General features: G+C 41.1%; 1 protein-coding gene across 9 annotated transcripts in view; it reads left to right on the top strand.

The window, feature by feature from the left end:
* The window catches only part of tenm2a (teneurin transmembrane protein 2a), a 220,585-nt gene that overhangs the window by 42,122 nt on the left and 160,607 nt on the right, over window positions 1-17,856 (top strand). For all 9 annotated transcript variants that reach the window (XM_079671451.1, XM_079671450.1, XM_079671449.1 and 6 more), the window contains exon 2: window positions 10,378-10,730. In XM_079671451.1, coding sequence (XP_079527577.1) covers window positions 10,505-10,730 — 226 coding nt within the window. In that variant the 5' untranslated portion in view covers window positions 10,378-10,504. The remainder of the gene's footprint in view (window positions 1-10,377; window positions 10,731-17,856) is intronic.

Here is a 17,856-nt window from a genome sequence, read left to right as displayed (position 1 = left end):
CAGGAATCCCTTCGCTGAATAAAAGAAAAGATAGCATCGCTCCGTGACCCCCCTCCTGACATTATCCATCTGTAGAATGTCATGCTGTTCTTTATTGCACATGACCTTCACCTGCACTAACGCTCCTGTCAGATGCACAGCCCAGCATGGATGTGCTCCATACCCTTACAATATGATGCCACGGTGTCACACTATGGTCAGATGCTGACTCTCACACACAATGAGTTATTTCATTGCATTGCCAACATGCAGCCTTTTCATATTGTGGCAAACAAATAGAGGAGGTGAAATGGAGCCACACGCTAGCTATCAAAGCTCAACCTGAAAGTGAGGTGCTTTCGACCTGCACTCTTTCATCCGGTGAAACAATTGTCTAGAAGTCTATGAGAAAATGACTCTACTTGCTACTTAATTAACAACCTCGCCAAACTACATTTTAATACGTTTATGGTCTTCTTCTGTCTCCATCAGTCTTTGAGTGTTGTTCGTGTTTTTTCTGGTTCCAAAAAAGCAATATGGTGACAGCCAAAATATCAAGCTTGAGCTTTAAAGAACACGAAGTAACAAACCAAATTGAAATGTTTGGACTCTTTAAACACTTAATTATTTTTACATTGATGCAGCCTACTACAAAGGCAATACATTTGTATTTTCATTAAAGAATATTAATTAAAGTTGACCTATGCTATTCTACAAAATTTGACAACTTCAAACTGCATAAACGTAACTAAAACCTCAAAGAAAATGTAAGCTGTTTATCCCTCACAGGTAAAATAACACTAACACTGGCAAATCATTAAGATATCAGAGGATTTATTTGGCCTAGCTGGCATTCTGCATACTCATAGCAACAAGGGCAGGGAAACCTGCTAAAGTGAAGTTTTGCTGGCAGGTGCTGGGTTGGCTCATCATCAGCTGATGATCAAACAATGGCAGATTGTGTGACAGAAGCTGTGGCAACAATCCCTGTCGCTGCAGACTTCTACTACAGCAAGAGCGTTTATACTAGTGCACTAGATAAAAGTCTGAGAGGAGAACATATTAGACTACATGTCAGGCTATATGTAGATCTCATTCAGGCCACAATTTGCAAGAGCCAGTACTGGCAAAGATGAGTCTTGATGTTTCCAATAATGTTATCAGACACAGACGGGAACTAAAAGGAGAATGCAAGGTTTTGCCGTTAAATGACAACCTAGTAAACCTGAAAGATATGTAAAAGGAGCCAGAAAGTGAACTGATCCCTACTTTCTTAGTGACTTAATTTGCTAAACGAACTAGATGTTACTTACTTGTTAGCATTAACATTGAGTATATGCTCAGCGGTTAATTTGTCATTGTCCACATTAGGGAGAAAATGTTATTCTAATTGTGTGAAGGAGAATAACAAGGAGAGAATTAAATACGTTTCTAGTATGCCACCGGCAGCTGCAGCATCTGTCTAAAGTGGGCCCAGGGTGTTGTAAAGAAACTTAACTGAGCTGTACATTTTGAAAAGATTCTCCTGGTGTCATAGAGTGGATATGAATTCCCTTGAATGCAGATAAATACTTGACAAATATTGATTTGTTTGTGCTTTACTTTGTGTTTATACTGTAACAGGCCTGTGGCCCCCAAAGTGGAGTGTTGGCATCCACCGCTTCTGCGTAAAAGAAAGTATCCTCCTCTGTTGCTTTTGCAGCCGTGTCTATAATATAAGCCAAGTTTGTTTAGTTATTCCGGTTGTATCCTCCCCGCTGTCGCCCCGTGTCTCATTCCCACAGCTCATTCTCATCTTGTCCGTCATTTCTCCCATGAGTTTTTGAGCTATGTGTAATTACCCAGTTTGTTTGCACCTTGGCTCTAACTGGCTGTCTTGTCGCAGCCAGCTTGTGTTCACAGGAAGCACGTGTGAATGCGAAGGTTCACACACACCGATCGGTCTTTAGCAAATAAGGGTGTGACGGGAGAGAGCATGCAACAGTGCCGGCATGTTCCTGTGCACATGTGTGCGTCACCCCGCGCGACACTCTGGCAGACACGGAGAGACAGAGAGAGGGACCTTGTCGTCTCTAATCCCTTTGTTTTGAGTCAGATTAGAGCTTTGCGAGGCGTTTGCGAGGCCTGCAGAATGTGGATTTAAGGATTAGTCTAATAAACAGAGGCTCTGTGGCACTCTGCAGCCAGTGTGGAGATTACACAGGCACCGAGTGCAAGGAAGAGAGAGGGGTGGATTGTTTCCCCTCCCTTCATTTCCATCCTGACAAGTGACAGGATAAGAGGAGAAGAAACTGGGAGGTGCGTGAGGTGTGTTCACAGTTCCTGATCAGGGCGGCGACATGCATCCATCTCGTTCCCTGCAGGTACCAGAACTCTGAGGCACACACGCAGACCTTGGTGTGTAACTTTTATCCCGTACTCTTGTACGGCCTCAACAATAATTCATAATTAGTGCATTCACCCTGGCTGATCACAGGGGACGTCCCCTCGTTCTCATTCCTACTCTGCAAAGGAGAACAACTCTTCAGTGAGAGGGAAACTAAGTCCACTTAAGATCTACATTGCCGCGGAACATTTTTTAATGAATACAATATTATGTTGACTGCTAAATGTGTTTATTGGCTTCATTGTATTTCAGTTCATATTAAAACAAACCAAATAGAGATAGGTTTAATTACATACAATTACATATGTCTTGTTTTATTTCTTAAGTGACCTTATGGTTGTGAGGCAGTGCGGGGAAAACACAGACTCATATGTTGAGTCTACCACTGACTTCTGCTGTGTTTGCTTGCTAATGAGGGGCTCACACATGTGAGATATGACTGTTTTTTCACACAAACACTGCATTCAGAAGCGGTAATGTTGCGACTAGAGCTGCAACAAAAATCATTGACTAATCAACTTAAAATGCATTAGTATCACCAAATGGAATTTGACGGAAAATAAATCTGCAACTATTTTGATAAAAAGATAATCATTCAAGTAACTTTTATGAAATAAAAATATCAAAATGTGGCCTTCAGAGTCTTTAAATATAGAGATTGCCTGATGTTCTACGTGAATATTCTTGGGATTTTGGCTTTGAGAATGTTGGAAAAAAAATTATGTTGCTTCTTACACTGTAAATATAAGATATGACCATTCGGTGCACAAAACAACAACTGCGTTCAGAAGTAGTGTATTGTTGCGGCTAGCTTCAACAAAAATGAATTAACATCAACTGAAAATCTGAAGGATATGAAGGAAAGAAATCTGCAACTTTTTGATAGTAAAACCATTTTTCAGTCATTTTTAAATGAAAATATATATATGAAATGTCTGAAAATGTTGACTTCAGCCTCCTTGAATATGGAAATGTCCTGATTTCATCTGTTTTAAATCATATTAAAGTGAAATGATCTGGTTTTTGGAATAAAGAGACATTTAAAGCCATCACAGTTGACTTGAGAATCTGGGATGGAAAATGTTTGCCTAATTTCTAACAATGTGTGGAGTGCACAACTAATGGAATAATCTACATAATAATATGGAGGTTTATCAAAAACAACAATATTTCTTAGTTCCTGCCCTGCGGTGCTATTATCAAATTTGTTAGCGCAAAAAATGACTTTTGTGCATCAATATCACCGCAAAGTCACCAACCAAGAAGGCATGCCATCTCATTCTAAAATGCAAACAGTGACACAGCTACTAAATACCACGACCTATCATAACCAAATGAGTGAGAGTTTTTTTTTCTGTTTGGCTGAAAGAGGTGTCGGAGGTAATGAGGCGAGGTGTGTGGGAGAGGGAGTGATGAAATGTTTGCTGTCCTGCACGCCCCTCAGCTGTTGGCTCACAGATCATCTTGGACCCGGAAAGGGCCGCAGTTTCCAGCTGATCTGGAGCCATGTAAGCAGCCCACAGACACCCTTTAGCCTTGTGTGTGTACTCGTGTGTGTGTGAGTATGTTTATTTCTATGTGCGTGCGTGCACTTTCAATGCCAATACCTGAGATCGAAGGCATGATTAATGACTGTTCGCGGAGAGGAGTCTCACACTCAGAGCCCTGGTCCAAAGCTTTGAACAAGGCGGGGAGAATGATAGAGGTCATGGATGTGGATACATACACAAATGATTTATATATGCTAATACATGTGACACACGCACATTTCCATCTCTGAACAGGAAGTAATCAGGATGCCCGGCCCCTCCTCTGACAGTAAAGCTCCATGAGCCGTCTCTCATTTTTCACACATTGGTACAGCTCATTGATATCCATACAGCAGAATTGAAAGTATATCGTGCATAATGAGATATTTGACCAAAAAGCTATTATTGCCACACAGTCTTAAAAGTAATTACATTGATTTAGAATGCACACTCAAAAAAGGTTTCACTGGTGAATAGAAGTAATTATTTGTCAGGGTAATAAGGATTTACACTTAAAGATATGATGTCAAGTATTAGCCGCTCTTAAGGGGAAGCTAAACATGTAATTGGATGCTTTGATGAAGTGTGTAATATGGGCGCCTCGAGTGAGATGCTGCTCCTGAAATTAAGACAAACGCAGGTTTTGTTTTTATTTTTTACATGTAATTGAGTACCAGTCTTAAGCGACAAATGTGTTTGTCCCCCTTTATTTTCTCACGCAACATCTCTCTCTACGTCTGCGCTTTTGTTTCTCTCCGTCACTCCCCTCTTTGTCTTTGTGAGCAAACTGTGTAAACAACTTAATTTGAGCAGCGGAAGAGAAAACAGCAGAACATTGAGAGCAAAAGACTTCAGAGCCACAATTTTGTCTTTTGTGATAACGTGGCCTTGTGTTTTCAATAGCCTGTCTTTTGCTATTCAAATTCCTTTCAAATTAAAGAAAAAGAAAAGGCAAGAGAGGCGAGAGAGAAAAAAGACACCAAATGGAGAACTTCATCTCCCGTTGACAAAGAGTGTTGGAAGAGTGGATGCATTTTCTGACGGAAAGGCTTCATGCTGGGTTTTATCATGCTTTTAGCCACCAGTCTTGTTGGCTGATTGTTGCTTTTGGTTTGGTTACAATTTAATTAAATGAGCCAGATAATTACTGCTTTAAAGGCTCTTCTAATCTAACCATAAGATAAGACGAGATAGAATTGCAAATGCAAAACCTATTTGTGTATTCTATTTTATCAGGTCTATGAAGGTAGATGCATATTTACATACAGGTAAAGGTTTAATTAATTAAGTGCATAGCAATTAAACAGTCGATCCATTTAGATATTGGACTATTTATTATGTATTATTCTTTTGTGTAGGGCATTTTTCAAGCAACATTTTCAAAATGTAAACTTCTCAACTGCTTCCCTTGTCTTACGTATGGTAAAAACACAACTTTTGGGGGGATTAAAACTTTGACTGGAACAAAAAATACATTTGAAGATGTCACCTTAGAATAGGATAATAGGAAATGCTCTATCCATTATCTTCTGATGTTTAAAGGATCTTTAATAATTAATGATTCAAAGCAAATCTGCAGATGATAATGATGCACATAGAGCTGAATACTTAAAAAAAAAGCTTTAAACTGTGCCAGCTCAGTCAGAATATTTCTATATTAATAAATGTCAAAGAATAGGATAGTGTGTAGCTTATACAGAGTAAACCTGGCCTTGTTTTTTGCCCCGTCCTGCAATAGGAGTCATCTGGGCAGGAAGCCTCCCACAGTGTGATGCCCTAAACAGCATCTACTCCAGCACTCACACACCGCCTCCCCGCTAATTTGTTTGATAAATGAGATGGCGTGATGGAATCTTTGAAGCTAATTGTCTTTGGGTTATAGCCAATGCGCATGTAACCATTGCAAATGCAGTGAAATAATATGCACAGTCGAGCCAGGTCGATTGCGATCAGCATGTTCCCAGAGCCGGCTGTCTCTGCAGCGCTTTCTGAAGGCACATTTGAGGCATGATGCAAGAAAACACATATCACCTGAGGCAATTTCAAAACCATAAATGCACTAATGCACCTACTGCTGAAAGACTCCAGAGACGGTTGACAGTATATCTTTTACTTTTAAGTTAGTCTATACAGATGACAGACTGAATAAGTCACCTCAACTAGAGTTTGACAGGCTTTTTCAGGAAAAAAGTACATTGCAATTGTTGCTTTTGTGATGGAATGGACCTCATGAAGCAACATTCTCTTACATTTTTGTTCCGAGAAAGAATAAGGCAAGTTAGCGCAACGTTTGCCCCACAATTCATTCAAATCTGCTCTTACCAAGGTGAAAAGACTGATGAATCCCACCTGATCATAAATTGGAGGCATATGGCTGATTATTTATTGTTAGCAATCATAATGACCCCTAAACACACAAAGGGCAGTCGATGTTCCGTGTGCAAAAATTGGAGAGATGCCATAAAAAGAAAAGCCATAACAAAAGGAACTTCAGCTGTAGTGAAAACAAGATATTGATAAATAAACTTAAAAGCTAACATGTCATTTTACTTAAAGGGGACCTATCATGCAAAATGCACTTTGTGATGTGTTTTATACATAAATATGAGTCCCCGGTGCGTAAAGGGAACTCACGCAGCATCAGAAAATAAAACCCTCTCTCTTTTCCCCCGTACCCAAATCTTTTAAAAACGGGTGTACAACGAGCGGATACAGATTTCCATCCGAACTGACGTGTCTATCCGAGGTGACGTCGGCGGACCCACAGAAAGTTGCTATCAGAAACAATGCCTGACGTGTTTTGGACGTCTTCGTTTTCATTAGCAAGCCTCACTAACACTCAGAGCTAACATGTACTGTAGAGCACATGTGTTTAAAAAGCAGGAAATTAAAAAAGGAACTCACCTTGTGATAAACCCGCAAGAGAAAAAGCATTTGAGCTCCATACTGTTTCAGAAATAATCCTTGACGTGGTTTAAACAGGATGGTGTTTATCACAGCAGAATTTAACTTTATCTCCAGTAGAATTCTGATCAGGCATTAGCTTCGCCTTCTCTTATTTATTTTTTTCAAGCTAAGGACCCAAAATCCGCGTTTCTCTAACAGGGCTGCAAAACAGGGGTATGAGCAGTATGAGGGATTGCAACAATGGGTGATCTGTTTGGTATTTTGAAAAAAAAACTTCACAGACATGTTTTATATAGGTATGGCCCTACAATATATGTTTCAAATATAACATGACTGGTCCACTTTAATGTAAGTACTGGTGTTAATGGAAAACAAAAAATCAACTACTGTAAAAGCAGTATTTCAAGTCCAATCCAATCAATCAATCAATCTCAAACATCAAACATCAGTGATGGGGAATTCATCTTGTTTGATGCTCGCTAATCCATTGATGTCATTAGCTTCCTATTAACTGGGTGTGATTTCTAGTTACAGTGGAATTGCATTGTGTCATTTTCCATATTTTTCTTCCCAAGCTCTTATTTGCAGTCGTAAGGTCATTATCTGTGCCAAACTTCACCTCTGTAATTTCGAAAATGAATTATCCACCCTCCCTGTCGTCTTCCAATTACATTTCTCATTCAGGCTGGATTTCATGGTCACTTCACGGTCGCACACATGTGTCTATTCTCTCCTTCGTCTAACCACCCTTTGTGGACTGTCATGAAAGCTACAGGTTCATGTGGGTGCCAAGTCCTGTGTGGTGTTTTTTTTATGAATATGCATGTATCTGTGTTACTGACTGGTAGCATACCATGAGATCATGAGTCATAATGATATAAATCATTATACCTCTGATAAATGAGATAATCTACCACAGTGCGACGACTATGGGGGGTTAGGCAGCTGCCACCGGAGTAATTAACACAAAAGTTTGGTGTGTGTGTGCTTCTACGACCTTGAAGACAACTCTTGCGTGGGTGGAAGGTGATTGATATGTGTTCTCGATTCCTAATTGACCCCTTGGCTTTCTTCACTTTCGACACATATCTCTCATTCTTTTTTTTCTCCTTCTACTCAACTTACTTTAAACCCGCAAACTATTACTCAAGTCCTTCTACTGTCATTGCCATACACACCTGTTAACTATTTTTCACAATAAAAGGGCAATATTATGAGTATGTATTTATATAGTTCAATATTATCAGCCTTGTAAGGTTGTTGGTTATTATCATTACTTTTTGATCTGTGCACTAAATACAGAGCTAGAATAAGTTGTCAGGGATAAAGGCTTGGCAACTATTTATAGGAAATACCACACAATCCTGATGTCTCCTATGATCAAGCCACTGTTCCACTCAGTAGTGTAACTCAAATATCTAACTCAGCAAGAAGCCAGGCTACCTGCTTCCCCATGCTAACTCTTGCAATGCTATCCTCCTTATGTCAAACTTGACTAATAAGAAGGTCTGTGTTTAAACCACAAAGAGTTGTATCAAATGCTGCCTAAAATGGATTGTGTGAGCTTGTGGTCACAACATACAAGTCTTGTGAACAATATATATAACACAGCTGTCAGGCAATGGCTACATGGATGCCAAGTTTGTTTCTAGAAGCTACAGAGGCTACCCGTTAGTTAGGCTGTATCAAGCTGGCTATCTGGTATGCCAAATGATAAAGGTCAAAAATAATTATGTTGGAAATATCCACATTTTCCTCAGAAATATTTTAGAAATATTAATATAAATCCCAAATCTAGAGAACTTAATTTACACAATATTCACATAACATCCGCCAAAAATGTACTTCGACATACGACATTTTGGAACATTTCAGAAAAGAGCCAAAATCTTCTCCTGAACACAATAAAACACAACCTCTTTTGAAGGCAGTTTATCTGAAATGTTATCATAACACTCACCTCTATTCTATTTACCAAACATAAAGTGCACACACTCGCGCAAACTCACAAAGCCCTATCATTAGCATAATGCCAGTCAGAATGTCCCAAACATGTTCAGAGCCAGTGGCCCTGTATATTTCCTCGCCCTCCATTCAAGGTGCAAACACATTAAGTTTGAACTCCTAATAGCTTGTGTGATGGATGCCGGTGCATAATGAGCCCTTTATGAGAGTTAATACCTACTGTTAATCAATGGACATAGCGGGGCACTTTTCAATACTACCTTCTAAGCATTTTGAAATTAGCCCTCATTGAATAGATTGATTCACATTTTGTTTCCTCCTCTCTCCTATGTTTTTCCTGTCTCATTCTAACTCCGTCCCAGCATGCAATTAGTTACATCACATATTCTGAATCAAATGGTGCCCATTCTTTAGAAATGCCCCAGTCTGACATCAATAAAGACTGTGTCGAGACTGAGAGATATTTTGATGAAAATGCAATGCTACAGTACGCTGTAATGCAGTGGGTGGACCAGACTTTCCTCGGCCCGAAGCGATAGAAACATGGGTGACCTATTTATTACCATAAATATCCCATGCAGGCAGCTGCTGGAAGCATTCCTGTCAATTACTACTGGTTGTTGTATTGTTGCACTTTGATCTTTAGCTGCTAATGTAATGCGTTGCTCACGGCCGCCGCGCTAGTATCATGCTGTATTAGCATCTTAATCATGTATAATCTGCATCCACAAGTATAACATTTGAATGGATTAGAATTGGGCGGGATGTGATGCAACAGCAGTGGACAGATGAGGCATATAGAAGATATATGTGTGTAGCTGTGTACAAGGAGTGTAACAAGCTGAGTCAGGACCGGGTAATGCTTTTATCTCAGCACGGGTACCTCCACCTGTAATGTACACGTGCTATTGAACGTGTTTGTTTCTGTGTTGTGTGTGTTTGGGTGTATGTGCGTCTGGCTGTGTTTGATTATCCCTTCCAGCCTCTAAGGGAGCGGGATTCATTCTCACTCTGATAATGAGGGAGAGACTAGCAATGCCCTCAAGTCATTTCTCTACTTCTTCCATCCTTCCTGTTGCATCCGGCTGCTTTTCCTTCTTAGTTTCCTGCTCTTTACCTTTTTCCAGTGTTGATAATCTGCCATCACTCTTCCCATCATTCCATCCTTCTTTCCTCTCGGATTTCCTCCCACTTTCTCCATTCTCTGCTTTTTCTTTTCATCGTCTTTGCCCATTTTGATGTGTCTGTAGTAATGCGTGGCTGACATCCGTTTAAGATGACTGGATGGCGTTTGTGTCGTAGATTTCAAATGTATGCTGACCATTTTTCCTCAGCCCGGTCGATGGTCGACTATCTCTGTGGACCACAGCACTGGTAGCTCTGTTTCTCCCCACAATAGCCTTACTTATCCCGCATCAATACTCCGATGTGATGTATATTTGCCTGGTTGCTCAAATGTCCACTCGCTGCGCTCCCTCTTACCTAACTTTCTCTATAGATTCTCCGGGGAGTGCAAAGCAAGAGTGAGTCACAGCAGTGCATCCATTAATGTTGTAACAACCTCTTTGCTTTCTTTTCCACTCTCTCCCTCTCTCTTCCTCTGTTTTCCAGGTGACTGAAGTGGAGATTGACATTACGGAGGCCCGCTAGGAGGCCCCTCCATCTCCCCCACCACTTCCTCCTCTTCCTTCACTTCCATCTCTTCTCCTTGCATCCCTACCCCCAACTAAACCACGACATGGATCTGAAGGATCGGAGGAACCGCTCCCTGACCAGGGGTCGCTGCTCCAAAGACTCCCAGTACAACACCTCGTCGCTGGACACAGATGAGTGTCGTGTGCCTACCCAGAAGTCCTACAGCTCCAGCGAGACGCTCAAGGCCTTCGACCATGAGCAGAGGCTGCACTATGGCGGCTGTGTGACTGATCTTGTCCACCACGAGGCTGATGAGTACTCCAGGCAAGGTGAGTTTGAGGAGCAAAGCATTCCCTTCAAATGCTTTATTACACTGTGATTGTGGGCTTGATCCATACTGTGCTGGACTGGTGACATTAAACAGGAAATCAAGTTAATCTTATGACTAAGTTCAAACATGTTGGGAAATATGCTTATGCTTCTTGCTATGAGTGAGATGAAAAAGGTGATTTAACTGCACGTCTGTACACTTACTATACAGCCAAATTCATTAGCTGGTTAGCTTAACTTAGCCCTAACCCTAACCCTTCCACTACATGTTATATCTTGTTAGTTTAATTCATACAACATTTTAAGTTGATTTATGGGTTCTGTGCAGATGTTGTTTTGAAAATGTTGTATGGATTAGAAACGGGCAACATAACAGCTGATTTTTTTTAAATATACTTTCTTTTTTTAATGGTGCCAGGCTAGCTGTTTCCCCCTTGCTTCCTGTCTGTGTGCTAAGCTAGAAGTTCTAGCTAAGCTAACAATGTGCTTTTGTTAGCATCATAATTATACTACACATAAGAGGGGTATCAATCTTTTAATGTCCCTGTTATTAAGAAACCCAATAAAAAGATTTGGCCAAAAATTAGGTAGGCTATAGAAAAGATGTGTTTTAAGTTTTAAATATCTTATTTCAGTTTCCAGATTTATAAATAAACTTTTCGATGTGACAGATAATGAAGGCTGCCAATTGCAACTAAAAAACAAAAAACTCAAGGAAGACAATTTCCTTTACCAATTTACCAATGATCTCAGCAGCTCCAGTAGGTAAGTCTTGTTTCTGTCCAGCACGTATGATGATGCCGAGCATAGCTCAACACTTGTAGCCCTTCCAACCCTGTTCATTGATTCCTAAACATCTGCATTCACACATTCACCAGCCATATTGTATATTGCACATGTATAGCTTTTTCAGGTGCATACTGTATACTTTTAAATTCTGTGTGTTTCGAAGCCTTGGTATCGAACTGTTAATGTAATCATTTGTTGTAAATGCTGCACTTTGCAGCAAAGGACCAATACTAGAGATGGGCGAGTCCTGATTCATCCGGATCATTAAACCGGATCCTAAAAATGAGCTGGTCGTGACGAGTCTCCCCTCTCCATTAACCCGAGTCCTTTGAGTCCTACACCTGGTGTTACTTACACATTAAAACTATCAATTGCGTCACTCGCTACTCTCTTTATAACATGTAAAATAACATTACAACGTACCCCAGTCCATCTGCCTATGCTTTAGCAAGTAGGATAGCTTCCAGAAGTTATCGTTTGGCTCAGGGGAGGGGACGCGGATCAGTGAAACTTGATGCAGACTCGTGGGGACTCAGAGCCGCGGCAGCCGGGCTATATTATGCACGAGTCAACAGCAGACTCAGAGATTCGCAAATCCTGACTCACTGTGCAAAACATAGCAGACTCGTGCGGACTCAGAGCCGTAACCGTATAGCAGCAGATTCAGAGATCCAGCAGACTCGTCGTCATGCACGAGTCAACAGCAGACTCAGATTCGCCAAATCCCAAAATAATCCTTTTTTTTTGTGATCAACATTTTTTATTAAAGCAAAAGGCACTGTGTAGCGGAGGTTAATATAACGTCAGTTTAATATGCTCGTGAAATGCAACAACTTTTCGGTTTCACCGGTAGGATTTCTACTGTCTTGGTGATGCTGACTCATATGACTCAAATGACTCGGATGATCCGGATCTCTTCAATGACTGACTCAAAAGACTCCAAGTCCATAAAAGGATCCGGATTTGCCATCTCTAACCAATACAGACCTTTAGCAATGGAAAGCCTGTCATAATGAACTTCTGTATCCCCTGGGGAGCAAGTTAGCCAATAGGCCGATAGGTCAACTCTAAAGGGGTGGGTCTGTTCTCATAGGCATGTCTTTAAACTGCTTGTGTGTGTGTGTGTGCACACGTGGATATTGCAGGGGAACATGAAACAGGCATTATTGATCCCTGGCTGGTGAAAGGAGTCCGACTCAATGGGATTGATCTGGGCTAAGCTCTGTTTTCTCTGCATGGACACAGACAAGGGAAGAGAGCTCAGGGCCATACAACACACTAATACAGAAGAGAGAGGAATAATTATAAAGTTGCCCTCAAAAGAGAATAAATGTGTCTCTAAGGGTCCTTGAAGAGATTTTCTAAATAGGACGTCTTCATTTACCTTGAAGCAACTGTCAAGATAAATGTCGGACTGTGCGTGGTTTGAACAAAAATGAGAGAAATGTATCAATCTGACAGAAGTTTAAAGAAGAAAATGTTTAATGGCACACAGAAGAGCATATGTATTCTCTGTGGAGTCAATGGTAACGATAGAAAAATGGAGGATTGATTGGTGGAACGCACAGTAGACTATAAGTCAGTGGTGTGTTTTGTCTGGACACACTCCGCTGCTGCACTGAGCTGACCTCACACCAGGAGATAACTGGTCAATACCACAGTCCTCCCAGCCTATCAGCTCCCTCAGAGAGCCCAGAGCCACAGATGCATCGTGGGAAGTGTGGCCACAGGAGACCAACAGTGTTGCAGCACCATATGGACTGTGACACCACGGGAGGAGGGAGAAAGAGAAGGACTTAGAGTGAGAAAGACAGAGGGAGAGAAGCAGCAGAGTTTTCTTCATCTTTCAACCAGATATTTTTGTAACTAGTGCGTTAGAAAGTGAGCGATGGAAACAATGTGTTATTAGTTTGAGCAGCTTATAGTTCTTTGAGAGAAAACTGAGTTTTCATAAGGTGCTTGTGGTTTTATCAAATATTCATCTCTTTCAAGGGGATGTTTGATATTTTTAATTCACCTGCAATATTAGGTATTGATGATTGGGCCACACCATATGAATAATATGATTAATTTTGATTAAATTATAATGATGTTGTTCTTTTGGTTAGGTGAGCATGAATCGTGTTGAGAAGTTCTGAGGTCATTCCAAAGCTTTTTTTGTTGCTTTAGTGGTTATTTCTTAACACGAATACAGGTTCTGTGTTCTGTGAATGCATATTGACTAGCCTAATACCATGTCATTAGAGACAAAAGGGAGTGAGTCATACAAAGGCACAACTTCTGCAAACATGTGAACTCATTCTACTGTTGCTGAGTTTCTCTATAGCAGCTTTGCGTCTTACCTACAGCTTAGTTCACAATCCAGTGACATTTATATTGATGATTAAATCTCAATGTTGCTTCATTATCCTGCGCAAGCAAAACACTGCTCAGGCACAAATGCCGGCGCCGTGTACATTTTTGCGAGTACATTTCTTTGGGCTGTTTTGGTAATTCTGAAAGATCCTTTGCATTGAATTATGCGGTGCAAATTATAAAGAGTATTGCAGCAGATGTCCTAAGGATGTGCCTCGAGCCAAATTGAGGATTTTGGGATGTAATTATTGGATAACACTCTAAGAACACAAACACTTTGCTTTATTTATCAAACAAATGTTCAGGTTTATAATAGTCATACAGCAGTATCAACATAATGGCTTTTTTCTCACTATGTTTTCTAAATGTGAACATCAGTTATGCTGCAGCTAACTCAGTTGTAGCCTCCTCCAAAGATATCATTGCTTTTAAAATTACTTATTTACTGCACATCATTATGCATGAGAATCTTTGCTGGAATTTCAGTGTTTCCTGAAGCGTAAATTCATCTTAAAAAGGAGCATCATCTCCCTTTGGAATCATATTCGGAGTGTGTCTGAGTTCTTTTTGGGATGCTGTATATTTGTGTTTTGCTACTTCGTGCCTCAAGGGCATGAAATATTTTCTCCGGACTTACCTTCGAATCCATTAGGAAACTGTTTGCTCGCTTTAAAAGGAGGTGAGGAAGAGATGATGTTTATTGACCCTTATTTAAGGCCTGCCTAAAGTTATATTACTGATAATCTATTCCTCCTACATCTAACATATCTTCCTGCTCCAACAACTTTTAATTTGTTGGCCAAATTGTTGCCCATTTTTCAGAAAAGGAAAGTTGCATCTTTTTAGAAATGATTGTGCGATATGTTCCCAATGATATACAGTAAAAGCCTAGCATTATGCTCACTGTGCGTCTGCGCAAGGGGTTTACGTACAGTGTAGTGTTAAAGTTTATAGCATTCCGGAAGCCCCAAGCCTGTTTTTCAGGTTTCAGGCTCGAAAATGACATTCCCAGAACAAATGACCATATCGTCCCTTCTAAAAGGGTTAAATTAATAATCTTTTTTCTCAAAGTAATGATAAACCTGTGAGTTGGATGTAGAAGAGTCAGAATCAATATAGATGTTTTTTATTTTAAAGAAAATTCAGATTGAACATGGTAAAAAACTGTAAATTATAGTGTCCGTCCAAAATATATGTTGTACTTATAGTGGAAAACTAACCTTGGATGATGGGTTAGTAGACTAAAAGCTTTAGGAATCCAAAGTACAACATATAATAAGTACCCTGTATCAAGATTGATGCAAAACAAGTGATATTTGACCTTTTTAGACAGATTTAGCAAAAAAAATACTCTTCTGGGGCCATTTGGGTGTATTTTACATATCTCTGGCCCCCCTTCTTTGATTTCGACATGTGACATCTCTTTCTGATCGTTAGAGCCAATAGAATCTAAGGGAAATCGTCCCGCACAGACTCATGTTAAAAAAAGAAGATGGCGTATTCCCGCATTCAATGAAGCTACAGAGCGTAGGAATGGCCTGCTCTACTTTTTTAAAACGGAATTGCAGTTTTACTGCTTATAGATTATCAGAACATTTCAAAGGGGACATAGCCACATTGGATATTAACCTATGGATTAACTACATCATCGTTGTTATCGTTTTAATGCCATTGAAGACCAGTTTAGACCAGACAAAGACGAAGGTAAGCCCTGTTAGCATTGTGGGCTACCTAGTGCCACTTGTTTTAATGTACGTTTTTGTTGATAAAGTCGCGAGTTTGTATCTTTCAGTGTTGAGGTGGGCACGGTTAGATTCTGTGTCTTTACGGTCATAAACGATGTGTTGGATGTGCAGCTAGGATAAGTAATAAGGGAGCTAGGAGTGATTTTCGGTGCAGTAATAGGTTAGCATTTTTCGCTCTGGGCTAATTCACAGGCTCACTGTTAGCATTGTGTTTTTTTTTAAGAAAAAAAATGAAAAAGATCAGTTAAATGAGTTTTTCCCCGTTATATGGATATAAAATATTCATAGTTTATTAAATGTTAAGGTTCCTTAGACGTTGTTTCCTGCAAATAACGCGATTTCGGCCCCGGAACCGGGTCCGTGGGACCTAAGAGGTTAGAGGGGCCCTATTATGCTTTTTGGGGTTTTCCCTTTTGCATCGATTGGTCTACGTAGTTTACTTCCTTAACACAATGACATCATTATGAAACACTTGCGCTTGTATTTGCTAGCACTCCAACACATTGTTTGTCACATGTGTGTCAAACTCAAGGCCTGGGGGCCAAATCAGGCCCTTGGTGGATTTAATTTCGGCCTGCAGGATCATTTATAATTACTATTATATCTGGTCCGCCGGTATATTGCACACACACCTTCCCTCAATCCTGAGGATTTCCTCAGCTCAGAGCCAGACCCCAGACCCCTGGATTCGCACCGTCTGCGGTGCGTTACGGCTGCACCGCGGTTTTGGTCCGGCCTCCTCCGGCGTCATACCCTACCGGACGCGTTTCAGAAGCATTTCAGAAGCGGAGCGTCTTGCCTGCCGCCTCACAGTTTTTGTTGATTTGGGCATATTTCCCGGACAGGCTACTTTGTACAGACAAAGTTAATAATAATTATAATATCCTAGTTATAAACACCATGAATCAAAGATGTGTTGCTATATTTTAGTGGTAAAAAAATGCATTTATCATCATAATTATTCTATAATGTACACAGTGCCTGTAAACCGGAGGAGAACGCTGGCATTTCTCCTCCTACTTAAAAGACTACGGAGGGATAGGGTCTGCAAAATTAGTTTGTGTGTATATATATTATATGCTATATACTCCAGCGATTAAAAACCAGGCCTTGTCCTTTCTGATGTTGTCCTTGTAAAAAGCATTGGTTACATCATATAAAATAGTGTGTTTTTCCACCTCCAGAATGAAAATGTCCTCGTCCATTGTGCGTGTCGTAGTGACGGTGTTGTAATGAAGGAGGGGGGGTCTGCACAATTACTATATGTGGGGGATGGGCCAGGCCCGGATGCTCTGACCGTTCCACTTCCTGCCTAAGTTACGGCTGCGCCGTGAGAAAAATAGGATTCATCGTAATCTTAGAGGAGCCCTGCGCCCCTGGGACGCTTCTGGGACGCTTATGAGCCGTAACGCGCCGCGTGTGGTGGAATAGCACCATTGACTAGAGTGGCCGCGATCGGCGTGAGCACCGCGGCGCAGCCGTAATGCGCCCGTAACCCCCAGTTTCCACCGGGTCCGTCTGCGCCGCGCTGCACCGCATTACGGCTGCGCCGCGGCGGTCCTAACGGTACGTCTACACTACAGGCATCAAAAAATGCTTTCAACGCTTCGCCCATTCACTTGAATGGGGTGACGTAGAAGATTTTTAATCTTCGCCGAACTGCATTGTGGGGAGCATGGCATGGCTTTGCAAGCATCACGAGCATCTATCGGCATCAAAAGTTGAACAATGTTCAACTTTTGAGGCTCGATGCTTGGCATCAGCCAATGAAATCCCGTTTATGCAAATCCCGCCAGTGCAAGCGCAGCCAATCAAACCGCGTGCAAGCTGGGAGAGCCAGACCGCAGTTCATTTCCTCATATTCCAAACGAGATATTACGGTAGCAAATCACCCGGTTCTTTACGACCGGAACTATTTACCGGGATACAAACCGGAGGAACCAGGCATGGAGGGAGGTGGCAGAGACAGTGGGTGAAACTGATAGTTTTTTCGCCTGTTTGGAGAGTTTATATCCAGTTTACTTCGTTTTAACATTGCTATTGCTTTGTATGTCGGGGGCGGGAGGTTCATGTGATTGGTTGCTCGCAAAAAATCGCCAAGCTTCAGACACGCCCAGCTCCAAGATTTTTTGATGCCTGTAGTGTAGACGTACCGTAAGGATCGCGGCCACTCTAGTCAATGGGTGCAATTCAACCACACGCGCCGCGTTACGGCTCAGACGCGTCCCAGAAGTGG

The sequence above is a fragment of the Notothenia rossii genome (assembly GCF_949606895.1).
Source record: "Notothenia rossii genome assembly, chromosome: 3".
NCBI lineage: Eukaryota > Metazoa > Chordata > Actinopteri > Perciformes > Nototheniidae > Notothenia > Notothenia rossii.
The sequence above is the reverse complement of the archived record's forward strand: the minus strand, read 5'-3'. Positions and strand labels throughout refer to the sequence as shown.